This window comes from Giraffa tippelskirchi, chromosome 14, assembly GCF_054371585.1.
Source record: "Giraffa tippelskirchi isolate mGirTip1 chromosome 14, T2T-mGirTip1v1.2.pri, whole genome shotgun sequence".
NCBI lineage: Eukaryota > Metazoa > Chordata > Mammalia > Artiodactyla > Giraffidae > Giraffa > Giraffa tippelskirchi.
In genome coordinates this window covers 17,567,782-17,593,179 of record NC_137288.1, presented here as the reverse complement: position 1 = coordinate 17,593,179, position 25,398 = coordinate 17,567,782, and the positions used below count along the sequence as shown (strand labels likewise).

General features: G+C 44.2%; 1 protein-coding gene across 5 annotated transcripts in view; it reads left to right on the top strand.

The window, feature by feature from the left end:
* The window catches only part of ZNF236 (zinc finger protein 236), a 68,553-nt gene that overhangs the window by 7,175 nt on the left and 35,980 nt on the right, over positions 1 to 25,398 (top strand). For 4 of the 5 annotated variants that reach the window (XR_014075067.1, XM_081563316.1, XM_081563314.1 and 1 more), the window contains exons 2-11: positions 2,556 to 2,698; positions 3,882 to 4,046; positions 8,667 to 8,845; positions 9,520 to 9,644; positions 9,946 to 10,118; positions 12,879 to 13,022; positions 14,609 to 14,812; positions 15,748 to 15,976; positions 21,703 to 21,975; positions 22,646 to 22,849. Coding sequence is in view for 4 of the 5 variants with exons in the window: in XM_081563316.1 (XP_081419442.1) it covers positions 2,556 to 2,698; positions 3,882 to 4,046; positions 8,667 to 8,845; positions 9,520 to 9,644; positions 9,946 to 10,118; positions 12,879 to 13,022; positions 14,609 to 14,812; positions 15,748 to 15,976; positions 21,703 to 21,975; positions 22,646 to 22,849 (1,839 nt within the window). In the remaining variant the exon portion in view is untranslated. The remainder of the gene's footprint in view (positions 1 to 2,555; positions 2,699 to 3,881; positions 4,047 to 8,666; positions 8,846 to 9,519; positions 9,645 to 9,945; positions 10,119 to 12,878; positions 13,023 to 14,608; positions 14,813 to 15,747; positions 15,977 to 21,702; positions 21,976 to 22,645; positions 22,850 to 25,398) is intronic. The other variant, XM_081563315.1, reaches the window with a different exon arrangement.

The window sequence follows — 25,398 nt, the reverse complement described above, 5'->3', positions numbered from 1 at the left end:
TTAGTCAGGGGATGCAAATTTGAGTTAAATCCCAGGAACACTATGAATGCAGTAGGCCTTGCTGGAACCTGATGTCACATCATAGGCATTTTGTGTAGAAGAGATCGACCTTGGTCCTTCAGGTTGGGGATGTGGACCACCTTTGCTGGAAAGGTGAACGGACTGGCCTGATGTGCTGGCCTGTTCCAGGGAAGAGCAGCGTGTAAGCCAGCTCTCTGTCCCCTTCGCCACAAGCCAGGCCTGACTCTGGGTAGTCACGGCATGGCATAATTATGGGGGGACGGGTAGGGTGTCGAGGAGCACGGATGTGTGTTAGAGAGACGGCCATGCTCCTGGACGGTCCCTACGCTTCTGTCGCTGCAGCCGCAGGAAGCAGCATCTTATTTAATCTACAGGACTCTGTGACCCTGTTATTTGGGGTGGTGGAGAGACAGCTATTTTCATGTGCTCTTTAGAGTCTCTGTTTACATAGAATTAAACTGATTTTCACACTGGTCTCCAGGTTTTTCTCAAGGAAGTGAAGTTCTCAGTTTCTGATCTTCATTGATCGTTTTTTGTTTCCTTTTGCTAGAGAGTTGGAGGAGGCGGGGAGCAGTTGAAGAGTGGTGGGCGTGTCTGTGTGAGGGGAGCATCTGGCTGCACTGCCTGGAATTTTAGAAAAGTCTTAATCCATAAGCAAAATGACATCATTTTTCAGTTTTAAATGTACCTTTTTTTTTTTGTCCCTTAGGGTTTTATCTATCATTCGCAGTCAACTAATTTAATTCTCAATTTTAGATAGCATATTAAGTGTAGTTTCAACATTGAGGCTGTGAAAACTGTTTTATTCTGTGTCCTGAAATAGCATTTTAATTTTGCATTTTAGAAATTAAGTTGAGGGGCTTTTTTAATACTGTTTTCAGCCTTTAGGTTAAAAGATTTGGCTCCTGAGTTCTTGCAACACATTTGTTAACACGTATTTCACTCATGCCTTCAGTGTTTCTTCCCATAACAGACTTTTCCAAAGGAAACGGCATATTAATTAATGCGGTCTCAGTGATCATTTTATTTGGACCTGGGGAGCCATAGAACATTTTGTTATTAGTTTAGGGTAGAGATTTTGAGTGTATGGGCTTTGGATAGGATGTGGATAGAGTTAAGAATAAGTAGAAGTTGTGAATATCTTTCCCTTAGTCAATCAGTTTTGCTTATGAGTGAAGTTGCAGTCTCTCGAATTAACGTTAGTATTTCTAGAAGCTGGAATTTGCTTTGCTTGAGGATCTGTCAGGAGAATTTTTGAAGCTGTTGTCCACCTTCTCCATCCCCTTCTGCTCTGCCTTCAGCCTTGATTCACCCCACCTCCCATCCGTGGGAGTTTCACGGCTCTTGCTTTCAGGCAGATTTTGCTGTTTCCCGGGGGGACTGTTGGCCAAGGTAGGAGCTGCAGGCCGTCTGCTCAGAAGAGGGACATAAAACTCTAGAGAAAATACTTGAGTGTTGTGTTCACCACATAGGAGACTTCCCTGAGCTTTGTTGAGTCTTAAAATTAACCCGTTACCCTAGCTCCAAATTTCTAAATCCTACTATTTGGGGTCAAGTTGGATATAGAAAGTTATATGTGACATATTTCTGTCTCTGCATATTTAATATGTATTATTTATTTGTGCTCAAATTATAAGACTTAGAGTACTTACTCTCAAGATTTGAAGAGGTTTAGGACATCTTTATTTCATGACATTCTTGGTAAACTTTTGTGATTGTTGCATGTTTATTCTTATTTGGCCTGCAATGCAGGAGACCTGGGTTTGATTTCTGGGTTGGGAAGTTCCCCTGGAGAAGGGAATGGCTACCCATTCCACTATTCTTGCCTGGGAAATCCCATGGACAGAGGAGCCTAATGGAGTATATTCCACGGGGTCGCAAAGGGTTGGACATGACTGAGGGACTGAACACTTTAAATTTATAGCTATTAACTAAATGGGTTTATAGAAAGCATACAGTAGAACCTGAGGGTTGTCCATAGCACTGCAATCCTTTAAAACCTCATGAACTACAGCTGTGAGAGAGAACAGAGGTTTTTACCTCTTGACTTCCATCTTGCTTTGCAGCAGCTTTCAGAGGTAGATTGAATCAGTGAATTAGCTTTTATATTTCTATTAGCATTTTGTTTACTGAGTGATTTAAGAAACTGGATTATTGATGAACTCTCACAGTGACTAAGAGGAGAAGTGCCTCCCGATTTGTTGTGACTTAGAAACAGTATTGAGCTGGCAGGCAAGGTTAAGAAACATGATGGCTTTTATGTGTTGCTGAGTGGTTATCAAGCCTCAGGAGTTTAGTTTCAGGTTTCTAAAAACCCTGGGCTTAGTCATCTCTGTCTCAGTCATCACAGCATGTCTCATTTCTAACGTAAAAACATGTCCATTTAAGAGATTTAAGGTATCATTAATTTCATCTGATATTTCTCATAAGTCTGACATAATTTGCTTTTGAAACAGCAACAGGATAATTTAGTTTCATTTATGTGCTGAGAATAACAACTGGTATTTATTGTTTATACTTATGCAATTTTATAGATGGAGTTTTAACATTGAATGCGGAGAACACTAATTATGACTATCAAGTTCCAAACTTCCATAAATGTGAAATCTGTCTGCTATCTTTTCCAAAAGAGTCCCAGTTTCAACGCCACATGCGGGATCACGAGCGAAATGACAAGGTATGTATTTATAAAAAGGATGTCGGAAATGTGAGCGTTGAAACTGGAGGAACTGTCAAATCAGCATTCTTTCTTATTCCTACATTGCGTATTATGTAAATGAAGATTTTGATGTTTTGTTTTTAGCTGTAGTATTTCTAGCCATGATTAGGTGATGAGAGAAAGTGAGAGCTTGTCTAGTGAATCTAACGAAATTATTTGTGAATGGACAGAGAAATTAATCTTAAAATACGACTTTCTTCAGTAGTTTCAATTTCCCACGTCTCGATGTGTTTTTCTCTGGCAGGCAGTGTTACCCTCAAGTGGTCTTGCATCTTAAGAAGGAATTTGAGGTATTTTAGATTGTATTTCCGCAGGGAGCAACCCTCTGGTACACAGGGGTTGAACTCTGGCGGTGCCTCTGGTGGGATGTGTCAGGGTGGTTGCAACATGGCAGCTGAGCTGCTGTGAAGAGAGGGAGCGCTGAGCCCTCTGGGCTAGCGCCGTGTAAGCCAGAGAGTCTTCTGAGGTGGGACTCACCTCATGCTTGGGCGCTCTTTTCTGGAGGGCGGGGTGTGAGCAGCTCCAGCCTCACTCTGGGCGCGAGTGATGATGTTGTAGCTGTGACCATGTGTTGCTAACACGAGAACCCACTGGGCGTTAACCTCCCAGGTGGAAAATCTGAAAATCCTGACCATTAGGGTCTATTTATTTCCAAGAGAAATACCAGTGATTTTCTTTCTACAAGTAAGTGGTGGAACACCTTCCATTTGGGGGAAATTTTAGGTGGGGCTAACCAGCCATGTGACAATTCAGTGAGAGTTTTTATGATTACTCACTTTGTTCGAAGTGATTTTGTTTACAGCAATGAAGTTGTCATAAAAAGAAGGGGGAAAGTCCCACCCAATAAGTTGAAGTCTCTCACTTTTGCTTTCATGGAGGTTATATTCTGGTACATTTATATGCAGCATTTCTCATTAGAAATAATTTTCTACGCAAATGTGATGTCTCTGTATGTTGCTTTGAGAAATTCTGTAAGGAGCTTTCCTGTATCCATTTTGAATTTATTGACTTCAGGTCCAGAAGGACTTCAGAAGTTGCTTCTAAAGCTTATCTGTGGATTATGGTGCTTGCTAATGTTTGAATGACATTTATTGTGGAAAGATTGTGTTTCAGTAGCTTTTTGACTTTTCTCTCCACCTAGCCACATCGATGCGACCAGTGCCCCCAAACCTTTAATGTTGAGTTCAACCTGACCCTTCACAAATGTACCCACAATGGGGAGGATCCTACTTGTCCCGTGTGTAACAAGAAATTCTCCAGAGTGGCTAGTCTCAAAGCACATGTTATGCTGCATGAAAAGGAAGAGGTAATTATTTTGGCCTATACTTTTTCGCTGATTTTTAAAATGCATCTCATCTTGGGTCAGGAGGCTTTTAGGTTTAAACTAGTTTGAAAAAGTCTTTCATGTAGGTGTCACAGAGTCCATTACCATGAAACTCGCCTTGGCCAGTCTCCAGGTCCCCGGTAAAGCGTTTGTTTTTGAGTCAGCAGCTTAGGGAGAGACTTTTTCATGTGTGGTATATTCGGAGGATCAAAGTTCATCCCCAGTGGCTGGCGGAGGAGACCCCTGTTTTCTCCTTAACAGAAGTTAGCTTCTGTAGGATTCTGAGTGACCAAAGGTAAACGTTCTGCCTCTGAAGATGGTAGAGTCTCCTTGCCTGGCTCCTGCATCCCCTGACATGTGGGCATTTGGGAGAAGAGAGGAAATTCGTGAAGACCCAAAGCAGTTTATGCCTCCCAGTAATAGTCCGAAAGGGGACAGTCTTGAGATGGAGTAAAGAATGATGGGGGTGTGCTGCCCGGGTGCACAGAGAGGCCTGCCTGCTGCTGGCGTGGGTGGGCTCACGTGAAATGTAAAATATCAGCCCCCTTCATTGTTACCATAGACAGGAACATGTAAATGTAAAAAAGAGAAAATAGCAGTCACCTCTAATTCAGCCACCCAGGGGTAATCACAGATAACTATTTGGTATGGTTTTCTCCTGAGACAGAAAAACATACAATATTTAATTGCACATGTAAAATCTGCATCCTGAAAACTGACTTTGTACATCATGTATAGGTTTGTGTCCTCTTTTTACATCTTTAATTTTGTATATAAAATAATTTCTTGTTATCTTTTAAAATCTTATTGTGTAAGTAATACTTGTTCACTTTGGAAAAAGTTGGAAACTGAAGATTAACAAAAGTAAAAGAACCAATAGTCACACCAGGGGGAGAGAATGCGTATCCAGTTGACCCTCGAGCAGCATGGGTTTGAACTGTGCAGACCCACTTACCCGGGGAGCTTTTCAGTAAATGCGTCTGACAGGACTGGGTGGTTCTAAGACCGAGGATGAGGAAGCGTGGACATGGAGGGCCCGCTGTAAAGTTATGCTCAGAGTTTCACCGGGGGGTCAATGCCCTAGACTTCCATGCTTTTCAAGGGTCAGTTGTGTTGTTTCTGGCTTTTTTGGGGGGTATACATATACTTCCATAACAGTTTGTTTAAGAATAGTGTTTTTAGTGCAAATATATAGTTATATACTGTTATGTTATCTGCTCTGTTCCTTTCATATTTGTGAATGCATCTTTCCCTCGTTCGCTTAGTGAATCATAAGTGTTTCCCCCTACATTGCTATTCTAAATTGATTTATTAAAGTCTTTAGCATCTGGATAGAGTGTCATGATATTTCTACCATTTCCTTTATTTTTAACATTTAAGTTGTTTATCTTTTTTCATTACTATAAACAATGCAAATAATGTATGGATCTTTAATTGTTTCATTACGATAGATTCCTGCAATTGGATTTACTGAATTAACAAGGCTTTTTCAGGCTCTTTGTAGAATGCCACCGTGTATTCTAGAAATCGTGTGCCCCTCTGTACCTTCTGCAGACTGTAGGCCCGCCTGTCTCACTCAGCTGTAGCACTGTCCAGAAATGGCGAATGTGTTCTTTTCAAAAGGCAGAAAGTGTTTAATATAGTATATTAAAATATCTGGGAGTCAGTTCACATAGCAAGACTCAAACAGTAGAGAAAGGTGTAGAGAGTTGAGTCCCGTTCGGCCCCTGACCACAGTTCCCCCAAGAGCAGCGTGTCCGGGGGCGGTCAGTGCACGCACAGACCTCTGTGCCCCGCGAACGCCACCGAGTGCTGACGTTCTGTGCGGCCCTCTTCAGCTCACTGAGTCTCAGGCATTGTTGCGGCCCCACGGCGGTGCTACGTGGCATCTGCTGCCCTGGCCCGTGGGGTCGCCTTCGGGCTGGGCGTGGGTGGCGTGGCCTCGTGTTGCTCTGTGAGGGGCCAGGGGGCTGCGGGCACGCACGCACACACGCGCGCGCGCACACACACACACACACACACACATACACACGCGGGGATCATGTAGATGTAATGCTGGGATCACTGCTGTGAACTGATATGCGTGTGTTGGGTGGGATGGGAATGTGGTCTGTGCCTGCAGCACCCATCAGCTGGCTGGTCGTGGGCATTGAGGTTCAGTTAGGACCCGTGTGTGATGGGAGGGGGGCGTCAGGGTGTCGGCGGAGGGCTGCCGTGCTGTGACATGCTCGAGGCCCAGGCAGCCGTGCAGGGAAGCCTGGCAGCGGGGGCCCTGTGAGGTGGGCCTCCCCTCCCCTGGTTCTGCGTTCATCTGCACGGGGTGACTGCCGGCCCTGCCGTGAGCCCTGGGGACCACGATGAGGGGACGCCTGCCACCGGGGCTCAGGAGGGCAGTGGCCTGCAGGGCGGGCTGGGGTGTCTCTGCAGCACTGAGCAGCACCTTGAGGCAGATTCCTGTGGGCAAGGCAGAGGGCTCCTGAGACAGCCTGGGAGGAGCGAGGGCAGCACTGGGCGCCGGTGCCCGGAGGCGCGAGAGAAGGGTCAGGATGGCCCCCGGGAGGGAGCAGAAAGGGCAGACGTTACAGGCGAGGAGCCTGAAGGTGGTTGCTGTTTATCATATCTCATACTCTGACTTTAAAAATTTCATCTTCAGCCAGATGGGGGCTTATAAGAACGCCACACATTTCCCTGATGGTCTCCTGGCCACTAAACGGTCACTGACATCAACCAGGACCGCCTGCTTCAGCAGGAGCCAGGAGCTCTGACGGCAGGAAACGCAGCACAGTGGACAGGCTGCCCGCTGCCCTCCAGGCCTCACGCTCCCACTGGGACGTGCCCAGGACCCAGGCTGCTGGGGCCCAGAGAGACGGGAGGCCCATCCCAGGCCCCTTGGGGTTGGCAGGTGTGACGTGGCGGCAGTGACAAAACCTCCCGTCCGATAGCCCATATCAGTTGTGGTTCAGCATGTACTCGATCCTGCTTTCACTACATGAACTAGTTGTACACAAGCCAGAGTTTACTCAGAAGGTTCGGACAAGTTTCAGATGAATATCCATGTAGATGTCTTCTGAAATGTACTCACCTGCTCATTTGGTTAAAAAAAAAGTACGTAAAAAAGAGGGTGGATCTGAGCCAGAGCAAGTAAAGAACAGGGCTGGGAATGGGTGATAAAAAGTCACGGTTTGCTTCCTGACTGTTAAGTCATCAGTGCAGGGCGAATGTTTTGCCTGCAGATTCAGGGTACACGTGGCCCCACCGCTGCGTTTGAGGTGGGCAGCAAGTTTTGTTGTTAGGTGTTTTTTTAAAAACTTTTGACAGTTCGCAAGAAAGAAATTTCTTTATTATCAGCAAGATACTAACAAAACAGCAGTTCGTTATTTCCTCACATTATTAAATATTAACAGTAACTTAAAGTCATTTAAGTTGAAGTCATTGGATTGCTCCAAGTATCCCATTCAACTCCGTCCCTTCCGCAAAGGATGCGCTGAGTAGCGTCAGTGAGCGGCCTCATTCAGTGAGGTGTCTGTGCATTCACGAAACCTTCAGGTGCAGTAATTAGAAGAAAGTCTGCTGGGAAGAGATAGCTTTGTTTTCTGTTGTTTAGAAACAGCAGTTTATGCTCACTGACAGGTTACGCTCGTTCTTTTCAACGTTTGGATCTTCTAAATAAATAGTTGTATTATAGGACGCCTCACTTTGTACCATGTCAGCAGTTCATTACTGAGCACTCCCTCTGTGTCCTGAGCTGTTCAGTATCTTATGTGCATCTTTGGACTTAACTGTGACAGCCGCATGAGGGCAGGTGTTGCTGTCACCACTGTTTCACACCCCTTGGGTGGTCAGCACACTCAGGTGCACATGGCTAGTGATTAGGAGCCTTAATGTGAACCAAGGCCCAGCTTCGAAACATCTGGACCTGCACTATCCTAACTGAGACACGAGTAACTTAAAATTTACCATGGCTCTATTTTCAGAAGTCAAAACACATGAAATAAATTTTATTTTAATATATTTACGAATATATCCAAAATATTGTAAGTCACACATTAAAAGTTACTGTGCTGTTTTATACCTTACCTTCTTTTCAATAAGCCTTTGAAATCCTCTGTGTATCTTATGCTAGCTCCACAGGTGCTCAGACAGGCACGTCTGGACGGAGTTGCTGACTGTTCTATAATCGACCTTCTATATAAACCAGACAGAAAGAATGATAGGTGTTTCCACTGAAGAACTTACCAGGTGTCACCTTGTTTTAAGGAAGTCTATTAAACTATCATCTTAATTTAAATTCTTTCCTGACCTTTTTGTGGTGTCCAAGTCCTGCTTCAGTGTTTTCACAGTGTAGATGGACAAAGTGCCATTACCCAGCAGTCAGTTTGAAGCAGCTCACTTTGCTCAAAAACTGTAGTGTTCTCTCATCCTTTCCCCTGTGTTTCTGTCAACAAAGAAGTGGTTTTTTGTATCCTCGTATTTGGACCCCACGGTGTATCTTTTGAGAGGCGAGGCGGCGTCTGTTCCCCAGGAGGGCGCACTCCGTGTCAGCGGTTGAAGCCGCGATGCTGCGGCACGCCTGCGTGCTCACGGGCGGCCTCTCCCCCTCAGAACCTCATCTGCTCCGAGTGCGGGGACGAGTTCACCCTGCAGAGCCAGCTGGCCATCCACATGGAGGAGCACCGCCAGGAGCTGGCCGGGAGCCGCAGTCACACCTGCAAGGCCTGCAGGAAGGAGTTCGAGACATCCGCACAGCTCAAGGAGCACATGAAGACACATTACAAGATCAGGTGGGAAGCCTTTCCCAGGCTGAAGAAAGTGACACAACATGTGAAAAATTGTCATGCTGCTTTAGGAACAGGGTAACTCGTGAGTGTGGTGCTGGGATGTCTTTTATAACCTGTGTTCCATGTCATGTCTGCAGTAAGATAGATAAGGTCAAAAATGAAACGTCAGACTGAGGGTAGAAGTTTTTAGCTGTATTACAATGAGAACAGCTGTAGAACAAGGTATTGGCAGTACACTTTTAATGGGCAGGGAAGAAGGTGTGTAGAGTGGACTCACAGGGCCAGATAAGCACCCTTTTTAGTGAGTTGGTTTATTTGTACTACCTGGAGCTTGCACGTGTCCAACACTGTGCTTCGTGTGTCTGCAAACAGATAAGTAAAACTTCATTTAATTGTTAACAGACCGCCCTTCAGGCCAGGATACTGCTGTGTCCCCGTTTTGCAGATGAGAAAGTCTAGGCTGGAGGTTCCTGCCCAGCCTTCAGGATGTGGCGAGGCTGCTTGTGGGGGCTGGAGCAGGGAGAGCCAGGGCGCCGGGCGGCGGCTGCGGGCCGGGAAGGTGGGAGCCTCCTCGCTCCCGTGTGTACAGTTGATCTCCCCTTAAAACTCACTCTGGTTTTGAAGTGGTGGGGACACAGGGACCCCACTTACCGCATGCTTTCCCTCCGGGATCCCAGGGTGGCCGGCACCAGGTCGTACAACAGGAACATCGACAGGAGCAGCTTCACATACTCCTGCCCACACTGCGGAAAGACGTTCCAGAAGCCGAGCCAGCTGACGCGGCACGTCCGGATACACACAGGTGTGGGGTGCGCTGGCTTCTGGAGGACCCCTGGTGGGGCCCTGGGGCCAGACTGTGCCCTGGAGCCGGCCAGGCCTGGACCGGCGTCTCAGCTTTCCCACCGCTTGCGGAGGCTCGCGGTGCTCCTTTGCGATGTTGAGGAGGCGGTGGGAGTGTGGGTCTGCGGCCACAGGGAGGCGTTCCGCCTGGAGGGGGCAGGTTTGCAGTCTTGAGTTTGGGTAATTTAAGAAGTATTTCTCTTAATCCATCAGATGCTCACACAGTGCAGAATCGTATTTTGATCATCTTTCTCCCTCTCCAGGTGAAAGGCCATTTAAGTGTAGCGAATGTGGAAAAGCTTTTAACCAGAAGGGAGCGCTGCAGACTCACATGATCAAGCACACGGGTGAGAAGCCCCACGCCTGTGCCTTCTGTCCCGCTGCCTTCTCCCAGAAAGGGAACCTCCAGTCCCACGTGCAGAGGGTACACTCCGAGGTGAGCATGGCCCCGGGGGTAGGCGTGTGGCGGTCGGGCTGAGGTGGAGCGGGGAGGTCCTCACAGGGGTGCAGCCGTCACAGGCTGTACAGGTGCCCCCGGGGTGAAGGGTGAGCCCAAGGAACTCTGCTTGTTAAGTGTAGATGAAGAGTTTGTGCAGAGAAAGCCCTGTTTAAAAAAATACGTGCGTGCGTGCTCAGTCCTGTCCGACTCTTTGCGACCCCATGGACTGTGGCCCGCCAGGCTCCTCACATGGGATTCTCCAGGCAAGAGTACTGGAGTGGGTTGCCATGCCTTCCTCCAGGGGATCTTTCTGACCTAGAGATTGAACCCACTTCTCCTGCATTGCAGGTGGATTCTTTACCACTGAGCCACCTAAGAAGCTTCCCAAAATACATATATATATGTATATATATACCCAAGTACATACATATGCATGAATATATATATATAAAACATGTGAACCTTTTTGGCTTATATGAGAATGTAAATACTATTTTTTGTCTTTTTACCGACAGTGTTATAGCTTTGATGAATAAACGTTTGAAAATAATCATGATACCATTGTTAGTTATGATCTGTCAATCTGAAAGTTAACGTTACGTCATGCCTTTAGTGAACCCGAAACATGGATGCTTCCAAGTGTAAGGAACTGAAAGGCAAGAGATGAACTTGAGGAGGAGTTGTTTTTCTGTGCTGGTATTGCTGACCTTGTGTACGGCCCCACTCATGTTTTCTGTCAAGCATAGTCCTGGCCAGTATATTTCCCTCCATACTGTACATTAACTGATCACTTCAGCCAAACTGATGTTCCAGTGTTTTGTTGTCTCCAGATAATACTGATTTGTCAGCCTCTGGAAGTAGCCCTCTTCATCTGGTTCATCTTTGCTCTTATTAACTGTCATGATTTGGTGTCTTATTTAGTCTAGTTGAAGATGATGAAGACGTATTTAAGCAACACAAACACTCTTATCATGGATCATTTATTTTATGTAATTACTTTGGAGGATGAAAATATCACAGTCCTAAAAGCAAGTGTATATCTTTTCATTTTTCCCTTGGTAAATACTTCAGTTCAGTTCAGTTCAGTCCAGTCACTCAGTCGTGTCCGACTCTTTGCAACCCCATGAACCACAGCACGCCAGGCCTCCCTGTCCATCACCAACTCCCGGAGTCCACCCAAACCCATGTCCATCGAGTTGGTGATGCCATCCTGCCATCTCATCCTCTGTCGTCCCCTTCTCCTCCTGCCCCCAATCCTTCCCAGCATTAGGGTCTTTTCCGATGAGTCAACTCTTCGCATGAGGTGGCCAAAGTATTGGAGTTTCAGCTTCAACATCAGTCCTTCCAATGAACACCCAGGACTGATCTTTAGGATGGACTGGTTGGATCTCCTTGCAGTCCAAGGGACTCTTGAGAGTCTTCTCCAACACCACAGTTCAAAAGCATCAATTCTTCGGCGCTCAGCTTTCTTCACCGTCCAACTCTCACATCCATACATGACCACTGGAAAAACCATAGCCTTGACTAGACGGACCTTTGTTGGCAGAGTAATGTCTCTGCTTTTCAATATGCTATCTACGTTGGCCATAACCTTCCTTCCAAAGAGTAAGCGCCTTTTAATTTCATGGCTGCAATCACCATCAGCAGTGATTTTGGAGCCCCCCAAAATAAAGTCTGACACGGTTTGCACTATTTCCCCTTCTATAATACTTAGGTAACAGTAAAGTCCTTAGGTAGCAGTAAAATGAATAAAAGCTTACATAGTTCTGATAGTTTACAAGCAGATTGAGAACTCATATGCGGTGAAGCTACTTTTAAAGACTGTTTACTGTGGAAGACCCAGGGACCCTGGGAAGAGCCTATCCAGACTCATGAGGGTGCCTTTTGGTCCGCGTTAGTGACTCTCGGAGCTACCTCCGTGCGAAGGTGTTGCCGAGGAGTAACCATGTGTCTGCACACACAGCACCGGGAAAAGGAGGCTTAGGACCGCCTGGCTTAGGAGAGCCTTGCAGGGAAGGCCAGGGTTGCCCGCCCCAGGCCTGGAGACCCCTGGGGCCTGTAGGGGGACCGACTCTGGTGTTCTGGGAACAATCCCTAAAGATTGCTTGGAGCATTATCTAATCCTGTGGTGAGGCTAAAGCCGTGGATTTGCTCTTCTCAAGGTGCTGGGAGGATGGAATCTCCCCCGAGCTCAGAGCTGGGCCTGAGGGTGAGGCGAGGACCGGCGGGCGCTGTCTCTGTGCCTGGTGGCCCTCTTCCCGTTACTGCTCTGTGCTCCGCTTTCTGCTCCGTCAGAGATTTAGAAAGTGGTCGCTGATGTGACGTGACTATTGGAACTGGCGGCCACCCTCCTGACTTGTGTGTTTAAGACTCAGAGTAAGAGTCTAACTGTCTGGCCTTGGTTGTTGAACACTTAAACCATTTTATTGAACGCTTAACCATTTAAGCAATCGAGAACAGGTCAGACTTTTTTTTTTTTTTTTTAACTAGAGCACAGTAACTGAAAACTGTGGTTTTTCACTCCCGAGCCAGTTCTGATTTATAGAAAAGACTGAAATTTCAATTAATCTCAGACTGAAACTATTGATTACAGAGTTGGGTCATTGATTCTAGACCTCTCTAATTTAAAAGATATAATAAAGAGTTACATTATTTCTGTCATTTTAATTGAATGGTTAGTTATAATTTGCCATCATTTAAATATTTTAATCTAACAATTAATTGTAAAGCATTGTTTTTTCTTTTTTGTTCTTTAAGGTCAAGAATGGCCCTACCTATAATTGTACAGAATGTAGTTGTGTATTTAAAAGTTTAGGTAGCTTGAACACTCACATCAGCAAGATGCATATGGGTGGACCACAGAATTCAGCAGGCACTACGGAGACTGCTCACGTCTTAACGGTAAGCTTGGCCAGCTGGTTGACAGAAGTATTCTTTTACCAAAATCTGTCATCTTAATTATGACCTTTAAAATTGAATAGAATCGTTAGTAGTACCATAAAGGTGCTATGAAAGTTCCCGCTATGGAAGTGTGGGTCCTACTTTTATTTGTTTGCTTAATTAATGAAAGAAAATCAAATTTTTGGAAACTTTAAAATAATTTTATGTGATTCTGATTTATGGGGTGTCATCTGAACCAGTTAGAAATAAGGCCAAACGTCATCATTGTTATGAAGTTGTAATTCCTACAGTCAGTGTTAACTGATGATGATTATTGAATATTCTTTATGCTTGTGTTATCATTGAAGAATCACTTCTCTTTTTAAAGTGATATTTCCCCGGGTCTGATGTGATGGTGATTCTTTTTCCTGAAACCTTGCACTTTTGGGAAACCAAGTTGTATTTTCCAGTACAAGCAGTTAAGTTTGTGACTCAGAGCACGCCCACTTGACTCCTTCCTGTAGACTGTGATAGCTCAGGCTCCGTCTGCTGCTTCTCCTGCCCTCTCAGCTGAGCCTGCCTGGTGACGTCTAAGTGTTGAGCGTGGTGTCCTGACCACAGCAGACAAGTCTCGCGAGTGCAGAGGTGCCTCGTGAGTGCAGCCGGCCGGTAGCTGCTGTCAGGTCGGCAGCTGCCTCTTAACCACGGAGAGGACAGGCCCAGTTCGTGTTTAGTCCTCAAGCATGGGGCTCATGTTTAGTGCTGGCTTTTTCCTTTCTCACAATATCTGTGGCTTGGGATGAGTCCTCACCTTACTCTTGATCAGGGAGAGTGTTGTAAAGAAGTTCTAAAACTGGAGAGTAATCAATCTTGCAATTAGGTCTTCAATTTTATTTTGGACTGAGTAGTTTTAAATAAAATTTTCAATATATAAATCAAGCAAATGTTAGAGTTTTTTTTCCTTTTCCTTTGGCAGTATGCAAATCAAGCATGTAGGTGGAGTAAATTACCTGGAATGATAGTCCAAGTCATTTTAAAAATGTACATTCTCAATAAAACACTTAGAGTGCCATGCAGGGTCTGTCCTGTTATCTGCCATGACGGTGTCTTGCAGGTTCTCTGACTCCACCATCTTATGTACGTGTGTTTTCGATTTCTGGGTTTCTGAGGAATCAGATCAGCTCTCCCTTTACATACTCTTGGCTGTGGCTTTACAGAGCCATTATTCCTCCAATGCCCTTATTTTTTAGGAGTAAAAAGATTTTTAAGACCACAGTGATTTCTTTCTTATTTTCTCTATTTCTTATTTATTCCTTCATTTTAGTGACCAACAGGGGGATGAGGTTTATGTGCTTAATCCCTCATCTTGAAGTGATAGTCTCTACTACCATGTAAAAGACTTTAAAAGAGTTACAGAAAAATTCATTGAATACTTTTTTTTAAGAGCCAGTTTTGGTCCAACTTAAAAAGTCAGTGAGGCGTATTTGGGAGAGTGTTAGATTTTCATGCTCATAAGGAAGATAATGCTGGTTTCTGTTGTTAAAAAAATTGGTGTACAAATTAGCATTCTTGTTTACCATTTTTAATGGAACGTCGGTGTGTTTCAGGCCACGCTATTTCAGACTTTACCTCTCCAGCAGACGGACGCCCAGGTGCCGTCAGCTCCTGGTCAGCAGAGCTCACAGGTGGTGACCGACGTCATCCAGCAACTGCTGGAGCTGTCGGAGCCGGGGCCGGTGGAGGCCAGCCAGCCGCCCCAGGCCACCCAGCAGCTGAGCATCACTGTGGGCATCAACCAGGACATTCTGCAGGTGAGATACGCTGCCCCCTGCCGTCCGTGTCCGTCAGGGCCAGGGTCATCGCTGAGGAGTCAGTATGCAGGGCTTGTCAAAGTAAAGGCATCTTCATGAAAAATGTGTCCTAACTGAAACGATTATATTGAAACAAAGCATGCTTATTTGATTACTTATGGACAGTGCAGATTTTGAAATGATACATTAATCTGTAAACAAAAAGGTGAAAACCTAACTTTTTTCTGTGTGAGTTTTCTGGAAAAGAACAGGCTTTTCAGGGTTTTGTTGTATCTGTCCCTGGACAGAGGGTGAGGGCTCTTTGATTCTTGCCCGAGCTCCTTAGAGACAGCACTGCGTGTCCTGACCGTGTGTGAGCATCTCTGCTCGCGTGGGGCTGGCGGAGAAGGGCGCACAGAGGCCTCTCTCATCCTCCTCCCCCAAGCCCGCTCCACAGCCGCGGCCTTCACCCCCGCTCCCCTCCCTCTGTTTACTTGCTGATGATAAACGCTGACCTGTGTGCTCCACCTTCGTGGTGACAAGTTGGCCAGGGAGTGAAGAGTCAGGACACCGTGACAGCTGTGTCCTGAGGGCAAAGCCTCTCTCGTCTCTAACAGTGATTCCCAGATGTGCTATAGACAACCAGGGTTGTCTGATACAATATTTCTCCCAGGCAGTTTAGTTAATTTTAATTCTCTTTAATTTTGGAATGCAAATGCTTGCCATGCCAGATGTTGGGTAGACGTGAGATGTCAGATTTCAAAAGGGACATTTCCGCCTCTAGAGCTGGACGTTTCGATTATGTGAATAGAGGACTGCTTGGCAATGGAGGCTTTATTCCTGGTGGGGTCAAGTCAGAATTCCGCAGGTCAGGCTTGGTCGTGTCTTTGTGATTGACTTTGGTGGGCAGGTGCGGGCGTCACCCCTCCTAACCTCCTAGTTCTGTTCTGTCTCAGCAAGCCTTAGAAAACAGTGGGCTGTCTTCAATTCCAGTTGCAGCGCATCCAAGCGACCCCAGCCACACCAAGGCCGTGGCAGCTCAGGGCCAGACCCCAGACGCTACGAGTGTTTCAAGTGAGCCAGCTGACCCTGCAGACACAGAGCAAGAGAAAGAGCAGGAAAGCCCAGAGAAGCTGGATAAAAAGGAGAAAAAGATTATAAAGAAGAAATCACCGTTTCTACCAGGTAATTTTAGAACGCCTTAAGGTTCAAACATTTGGGTGGGCAGTTGCTATTTAAGAGTCATGCCCTCCTTTTTCCTTCTGAAGGGGATGTGTTGTTGAAGGCTCCGATCGTCTCTACCCAGTAGCGTTTGTTTGTGGTGGACCTTGTTGAATTTGCCCCTTTTCCGTGGGCGGCCGATGTCCCGTGATTGAGCCCTCCTTCCTGCCAGCCTCTGCCTCGTCGTCCTCCAGAGCCCCCACCTGATGCTCCTGAAGCCCCTCTGCCCCACCCTCAGCCCTTTCCCAGTGGAGCTGTCTGTTCCCCGGCTCCCAACCCTCGGCAGCCCGCCCCCACCTGCGTCTCTGCCTCCCTCCCGGGCGTCTGGACGCGAGCGTGTATCGCAGTCAGGCTGGGTGCCTGCTGTCCCCTCAGCACTCTCGCGTCTGCTGAGTGGCGTGCGTTCCCACAGACGTGGCCGCGTCACAAACGGCTCCTTCCTCGCCCTCCTCTCTTGTTCTCTGTGGGGACTCGGGTGGTTGTTGGAGGCCAGCTCACGTCACCGCCTCGTAGGAGCAGGGGTCTTCCTCCCTCAGTCCCGAAGACAAGCAGGACTCCTGGTCCCCTGGGTCCCTCATGTGCAGCTGGGATGTGTTTGGTGCGTTTCCAAACATCCCACGGGGCTCGGTATGGCTCACCCTGCAGGAGCGGGCCTTACTGGGTTTTTCATGGATAAGATAGATCCCTGCCTTTTGGGAGAAGTGTTCCTATAAAAGTGTTTGCTTAATGCATTATCTGTTCCTTGAGAGGCATGGACTAACCCTGTCATCTGTGTTAGCACTGCTTTCTCAGAATGTATTTTCTCATTGCTAATGTGTGGTTGTGAAATCTTTGATTCTCAGCCCAGAACACATCTTGGCCCTACTCTCCTTCTTCCTCGTCTTCTTTTCACTCCCCAAGTGAAAAATGGGGTAATGGAACCCAAGCAGTTTATTGTCTGGGTTTTCCTGGGATCTGGAGAGGCAAGAAGGAAACAAGGGCCATTTTCACACATTTTTGTCAGCTGTGTGATGGGCTTGGAGGTCCCACATTAGCCGTGCACTCTTGAACATCTCCTTTACGTACACCTGATAAACTGATGAAAACTCACGGTCCCTGTGAAACGTTCACACACGTTACTGCACGGTGTCATGCTGAACATACAGAGATGCTCGGACGTGGCTGAGGGGAGGCCAGATTGGCCTCCAGAAGGTGCTGAAGAGGGAACTTCATCCCAAGTTGTCCTGCATATTTAGGGTTAGAAACAGCTTTCTCTTCTGCACTGAGCATCAGATGGAGATTTCAAACTGGAACTGCAGTTAACCCTATTGTACATTATTTTAATATGGAATGTTGTACTTACAGAGTTTGTAAAGATTATGCAAATTTTAATTTTTGAAATACTTGAATATAAATATTTAGAGTACTGAGCAAGTTTATATAGTTTTAGTAAATTTTAGATTAAACGTGATCCTTAGTATAGGTTGGAACAAGCTTTTTTTGTTTTAATCATCTCATGTTGTGATGAGAAAATTACTGTGGGTGTGTTTCTATATAAAGACACTCCTTTTGATTAAAATGAGTCCCTCCTTTTATAGGAACCAGTATACTTTTAATGTAATGATCATTTCCAAAAACACTTCTTCAAGGGCTGATACCAGTTGATACCATCTGGTACCTAAGAAGACCCTGAGCAAACTGTTCTTGACTTATAAGTCATAACATTTTCTTAACAGCTGATAATTAACCTTAATTACATTTCCAAGTTGAACATATGCAGCCATCTAAAGCCATCACTCTGATTTACTCAGTTTTGTGAGTATGAATAATTTCCAGAATTTGCTGTGTTATTTTGAGAAGTTTTTTATGTATGAGTTAAATATTTAACAAATACTTTTATACTTATCATAAAACTTGTGACATGTGAATCATTGCTTCTTGTTGTTCAGTTGCTCAGTTGTGTCCGACTCTCTGCGACCCCATGGGCTGCAGCACACCAGGCTTCCCTGTCCTTCACCATCTCCCAGAGTTTGCTCAAACTCATGTCCATTGAGTTGATGATGCCATCCAACCATCTTCATTATGAAGTTTTAATAGTCAGTTAACCTTTCAACTTTCTCATCTGTAAAAGGGGCAGTGATAGGAAAAATAAAAGAGAATTGAATAGTGCCTGACACATAATAAGTGTGTAATAAATACATATGTTTTTAGGTTTTTCTGAGAGCAGGTGGAACTGCTCATCGCACACGGTTTGGAAGGCACACTGGTGGGCGGTGGGGCGCGCACCTTCCTGCTCCTGCCGGGGCTCCGCGCACCCCACCCCCTGCCCTCCAGGCCGCTGCCTCACGGGGGTCTTGTGTCTCCCCAGCAAGCATAGGCATATTGTTACGTATTATATGTTATTGTTTTTAGTGAGATGTATGCCATGCTGTATGTGTGATTTTTACTCTTTTGCCACCTGATATCTTACATGTGCAAGATGCCTGAACAGTATTCTCTGTAGCACGTTCTTCTCTAATTTGCTTGGCTTTTGAATTAAAAGGGAGAAGTATTTTTTGTTTTCATATAGCAGAAGGGGGAGATAGGTTTTATTTTTATATAGCCAAATTTGTCAGTGTTTTATGACTTTTGGACTTGTGTTAACACTTAAACTTCAACACTGACATTATGGAAAAAGTGCCTTTTACCTAACACTTTTACACTTTGATTTTTTTTTTTACATTATAAAATGATCACCACCATATATCCATTTACCATCTGTATACCTTTGTGCTGCCGCTACCTTTGTATTTTAAACCAAATCTTTGACTCAGTTTTATTTTTTGTTGCCGGATGGGCTGAGTAAGTCGTGTTTTCCCTGCTGAAACGCAGTGCCACCTTCATATATTACATTCTCAAACCCGTCTGGGTCTTTTCTGGACTTTATTCCAGTAATCTGTCTTTTTATTCATGTGTTGTAATACCAAATGGTTTTCGCTTTATTGTGTATTTTATAACTAGAACACCTGGTCCTTTCTCACTTCACTTGTTTTAAAGTTTTTTTTTTTTCCTTACTATTTTCTTGTATTTATTTTTTCATATATACTTTAAAAACATCTGCTAAACTTCCAGAAATAGTTCTGAAAGACTCCTATTGATATTTGTATATACTGTGCTAAGTTGCGTTAGTTGTGTCCAACTCTTTGCGATCCTGTGGACCATAGCCCACCAGGCTCCTCTGTCCATGGGAATCTCCAGGCAAGAACATTGGAGTGGGTCGCCATGCCCTCCTCTGGGGGGTCTTCCTGACCCAGGGATGGAACCCACTTCTCTTGCATCTCCTCATTGGCAGGCAGGTTCTTTACCTCTAGCACCACCTGGGAAGCCCTGGTGTTTGTATTTAAGCGACTTAATCAAAGAGAACTGATGCCTTTGTAACTTTTTGTCTTTATACCAAAGAACAGCGTTAGTGTGGGATTATATGAAATCATGTATGTGAAACTTTTGAAAATTGTAAAGCACTATATAATTTAAAGAATCATTCAGTAAAAAAAAAAATTAAAGAATAGAGTATGCGTTTCCACTTACTTAGATCTTCTTTTCTTTTTCTTCCATATCTTGGTAGTAGTTTAAAATTTTCTTCTGGATTTTGACTGTAGATAGGAAGGATGTTGATTTCCATAGATTAAAATGTGGGCCTTTTTCTGAGTTTTAATTTTTTAGGTGTATAGCCATATTATTTGTAAACAATAATTTTACCTTTTCCTGTATACTGTGTATTTCTTATACTGTAACTTACCTAGTTTCATTGGCTAGCATCTGTCAAACGTGAGAAATTAATGGCAGTGTGATAGTGAACTTTTTCCTCACCTTATTTAGTAGAACTGCTTTTAGTATTTTCCTAATAAGTCAGACATTTTATTGATAGATTTTATTCACCTCCTTCTGTTTTTAGGCAGTTTTTTAAAAACTTAAAACTAGATGTTGAGTTTTCCTAAATGCCTTTTCATCTTGAGGATGGTCATATATGTTTTTTTCTTTGAAAGTTTATTGATGTGTTTGAAGAGAAGAGCTATTGCCCAACTCCAGGAAGGATTGCCATGTGGGAATGAAGAACTGGTTTTCCGGATCTTACATTTTGTCACGGGGTCAGAAATCTGGATTCAGTTTCTCTTTCTAACACTGCCTGGGCCAAGCAAAATACTTGCAGGGCGCATTTGGAGAGTGTCAGGCTCAAAGCTCCAGCTGCCAGTTTGTGTCTCTGTTCCACTTTATTCCCAGAAATAATCAGAACCCGGTGACAGTTGTGTGTCATCTTACATATTTAAAGATATATTTTCATTTTTGCTTGAAAAAAAATCTGATTGAGGGAGGTGATTACCAGACTTTATTGCTAATAGACATTATAGTTCTCTCTTCCTTTTTGTTCCTTGCTTTTCTGATTTGTCATGGTAAGACATTTAGGTAATTATTGCACTTTTCGAATTTAGTTTTTGTCTGTTAGTTTAAGCAGTCTTAAGTTTTAGACTTTCTCAATATAAGAAATATCACCATGAAATAATTATCTTTCTCTCATTTAAAAAACATATTTCTCTTGTTTCCTGCTCTTCTTCCGCCCCCCATGGTTTGTGTGTGTTCTTCTTTGTTCTTGTTTTCAGGAAAAGTATTATTTTCCATTCTTTTACTTAACTTCCTTTCCTATGTTAATTATTCCTGCAAAGAGCATTATTTTCAGGAATATACGTTTTCTCTCCTTGCAAATTCACTTGCACATCAAGAAAATTCCTTGTATTTACTGATATCAAAGAAAAGGGAACAACTTTCTCTCTTCCCCTAATGAAATAATGTCTGTGCAGACACAGTTTGATAAAATTTTCTGATGATTTTCCTCAACATGGCCCAAACTTTTTTGATTTCAAGTGGATTCTTATTGTAGGTGTCTGTTTAATTTCTGATGAATAAATCTAATTGAAATTTTAAAAGGTGATTCTGTCAAATTAGAAATTTGCCAATTTAGATATTATTTTACTTATTATATTTCCAGAAATTCTACTTGTGATTTTTCTTCTGATGGAAATAGTTTTAAGCCTGGTTCAAGGTTGAATAAAAGTATTTAGAGTTTTTTTATATTTGAAGAATTTTCTATATTTGTTCATGAATCATGAACTCATTCAAATATAGTATTTCTTTGTTTTAGCTGTCTAGTTCCTTTCTATAGCATGAGGATTTACCATTTCCTAATCATTTTATTTGCATTTTTATTAGTATTTGTATTTTTTTATTTGTATTTTTTATTAGTGATAACAGATTGGCTCAGATAAGACTTACTATAACTTAGCTCCTTCTCTTCTTGTTCCTTGAGTTAATTTTGTAGTCGTTGGATGAGATCTGCTGCTCTTTGCACTTACAGCAGATGAGTCTGTACTGCTCATTGTTGATTTATGCCCTAGCACCTGTCTCGTTAGCGTTCTTCTCTCTCTCAGCCCATGATTTGTGTCTTCCTGAGCCTCTTAGGATTGTCTGCAGGATTCAGTCATAGTCGTCATTCATTTCAGTTATTATGGAGATTTCAGCCTTCCCCACGGTTGATTGCACATACCCTCTGCCGTGGCAGAAAGCACACAGAGGTGTGGCATGCTGTCTGAGCATCTTCCCGGCCCCCAGCAGGATGTCTGCGCCTGGCTCAGCACAGTGCTGAGGCCAGGCTGGACCCGTCTGTCGCCCTCCCGCAGGGTCGATCCGCGAGGAGAACGGCGTGCGCTGGCACGTGTGCCCCTACTGCACCAAGGAGTTCCGCAAGCCCAGCGACTTGGTGCGCCACATCCGCATCCACACCCACGAGAAGCCCTTCAAGTGCCCGCAGTGCTTCCGGGCCTTCGCCGTGAAGAGCACGCTGACCGCCCACATCAAGACGCACACGGGCATCAAGGCCTTCAAGTGCCAGTACTGCATGAAGAGCTTCTCCACCTCGGGGAGCCTCAAGGTGCACATTCGCCTGCACACAGGTGCGCGGGGACGGCGCGGCGCGGGGGCGCTCGTGCTCGTGAGTGTCACGAGGCCTCATGACCTTCTGTAGGCCGAACCACATCCACACGAGCTGGGTCCTCGTGGAGCCCTCGGCCCGAAGAAGGAGCATTTCCCGCCCTCTTAGGAGGGGGGCAGCAGCACGCGGGGTGAGGAGGGAGCCGCTGTGGGCAGCAGGTTCAGACACAGACCAGGAGTGCGTTCCTCTAACGCCAGCGTTTGCTGCTGGTTTACTCAGCGCTGGGCCTGGCTAAGTGCTGTTGAGACCTGAGCACATGGAATGCCAGCCGCAGGCCTGGGGCCATGTCGTTACTCCAGTTACAGGTGGCGGACGACGTGAGAGGAGACCCTTACGCACGTTAGTGTCTTAACAACTCCTGGTTGTTTGCACACCCACTTTACCGTTTTAGGCTTTCTCCTGAAAATAGTAAATGCTCTTCTTTACATAAAATGCTCTATTACATGCCTTCACATCTATAAAGTGCCCTGTATGCAGACAAGGGAAATAATTGATAATATCCATGAAATGATACATACATATAACATGAAATGACAGATTGAGTATTCAAATCAATATTGCAATACTAGAATTTTATGCTGACCTTAACTGAGATGTATGTCTCTGGAATAATTCCATTGTCATTTGTTTAGGAGTCAGACCTTTTGCTTGTCCTCACTGTGACAAGAAGTTCCGAACCTCGGGCCACAGGAAGACTCACGTCGCCTCTCACTTTAAACACACGGAGTTGAGAAAGATGAGGCACCAGCGTAAGCCTGCCAAGGTTCGCGTGGGCAAGGCCAGTGTCCCGGTCCCCGACATTCCTCTGCAGGAGCCTATTCTCATAACAGACGTAGGTAAGAGGCCCCTGCTTGGGTACCTTGCAAGGTGGGGGAGTGTTGTGGTCTGCACAGTTAGATAGCTGTATGCATGGAGTGGGGGAGTCGTTGTAAAGCATGGTTTTGCTCTGTGGTCCAGTGTGTCCCACAGAGAAATTAAAATCCTAGTTCTGTGTGTCCCTTGATCTGCTGCTCAGATTATGTCCTTGGTGAGAGGAAGTGGTGTATGAGTGAGGGTGTTGGCATCCGAGTCCTCGCAAAGGAGGACTGTTCCTCGGGGGACCTATCAGGTGGGGCGCCCAGAGTGCTATGTCGTCTGCATCACAGAGCATCCTCTGGTCAGCTTTCACCTTCTGATTAAAACAAAAGTCTGCCAGCTTTTAAATTCTTTTTAGGCTTGGTGTTATAATGAAGAGAAATTATGATTTTGTTAACTAAAAAGAAAACACTGCTTATGAGAATTTTCGGAAAAATGTGGGTCTTAGAACAAAGTTAAATTCATTAAATTCTGTGCAGGAATTTACGTTTTTATGCAGTTCCTGTATTTCATCGTCTTAGGCAAGATAATCTAGTCTGTGAACAAAATTAGTATCAAACAAAATATGATTTGGTATAAATAAAGCTTAAATGATATAAAGAGAGATGTTGTGGATTAATGTCACTCATTGTCCACTGATCAGATGATCAACAGTCATGAGCTTTTATGTATCTAGGTGCATAGCATCAAACTATATAAACCAAACTATATAAACCAAAAACAGAAGAGAGGAGAAATATTGAAATTCTGCACCATAGTGAGAGGTCTTCAATTAGATCAATTTAGACACAGCAAGACTGGAGAGGATTTGAAACACACATATCAAAAGGGTGATTTAATACGTTTAAAACTGTTTACTCCAAAGTACATGATCTTTTAAATATGCATGAAGTTGATCACATTCTGGGGTATAAAGAAATTTCAGGTTTTCAAAAATAGAAACTGTAAAGGAAACAATCTTTTATTATAGTTCAATGAAAACATAATAGAAAATAGCTATCTAAATTTTCATTATATGGAAAAGAAAGACTCAAAACTGCAATTACAAACAAGAAATGGAACATTTTATAAGCAGGTTGAATGGGCCAAAGCTGCTATCAGAGAAATTAAGCCTTTTAAGAAGTATTTCTTATTAAAGAAGAATGAAAATAAATGTATAACTCAAAAAGGTAGAAAAATGAAAAACAATAACAAAAAGGAATTAATAAGTATAAAAATTTAAGACAAGACTAAATTCTAGTGAAGATAATTTTACAACTTTTAGAAAATAAACAGTAAGACTTGACATGTCTCTGGTAAATTGAAGACTGAGAACACGTCTATAGTATTAGGAGTGAGACTCAATCTATAAGCACAGGTACAGATGAGATAAACACTTTGCAGATACTCTGCAACTTTTTGCTAATACATTTGAAAATATAGATGAAATGTATTTTTTCTAGAGTAGTATGCTTACCAGAATTGACTCTAGAAGAAATAGAAAGCCCTGAAAGACAAGTTTAAGAGCATTCTCCCCCAGATACCAGTCTGCAATGACTTTATGTATGATTTCTACCAAGCTTCCTAGGAACTGTCATTCTTGGGGTGTTTAGTTGTTTAGTGTGCAGACACTGATCGAAACACCTGTGGTAGGTTAGAGTACTTTGATGCTGTTATGCAGTTTCGGCAGCTCACAAAACCAAACAGCACAACAGACCAGTTTCACTTAGTATGTATTTAATCTTCACCAACGTGATCTCCAGGACTGGCGAATGGCAAAACCTAACAAACAGCTCAGAGATGCTGAAATCCTGGCCCCTGCGTGACTTGGAGGATGGGCTATGCACCCTGGGAGAGCTGGGAGGAAGAAGTAGGTTTTAGGACACAGGGTTGAGCTGTAACCTGCAGCGTCAGGGGCAGTCCGGAGAGAAGCGTGTTAGAGGAGCCTCTGGTTACCCTCGCGTGGAAGTGCACAGGGCAGCTGGGGGGCAGAGAGTGTGGTGGGGCCCTGTTCTTGGACGGAGGAGGCACAGCTCAGGTAGTGCTGACAGTGTGTGTCTTCCCCTTGTCATTCCAGGTAGACATTAAATAATTAAGAGAGTTCAGTGTATTTTTGTCCTGAATTGCATAAATTATTGCTTGATGAAGACATACTTATCACACGGTCAGCCTAAGGGAATTCTTTATTCCTTGAAAATATGTAAAACCTGAAATATATAAGATTGTCATTTTGCTGTTTGCAGATACTCCTTTAATAAAATTCCTATGAAAACCCTGACTTTTTTAGAACAAAAAATGATGCTGGAATTATTTCTGTCTTGAGTTTGTTGTAGTACCTAGGGTACAGTCTTCATACCGAACAAACAAGGGACTTAGAACTCAGACTGTCCTACCTGTCGATGTAGTTGTAGAAATTTGATGCCAGCAGATGCTTACATAGAAAGTAAATGTGGAAATACTTGAAAAACTGGCTCTAGAACAAAGAGAAGTAACTGTGATAATATAAATATTCCTTTATGTTGGAAAAAAAGTCTGTCTTATGTTAACTTTG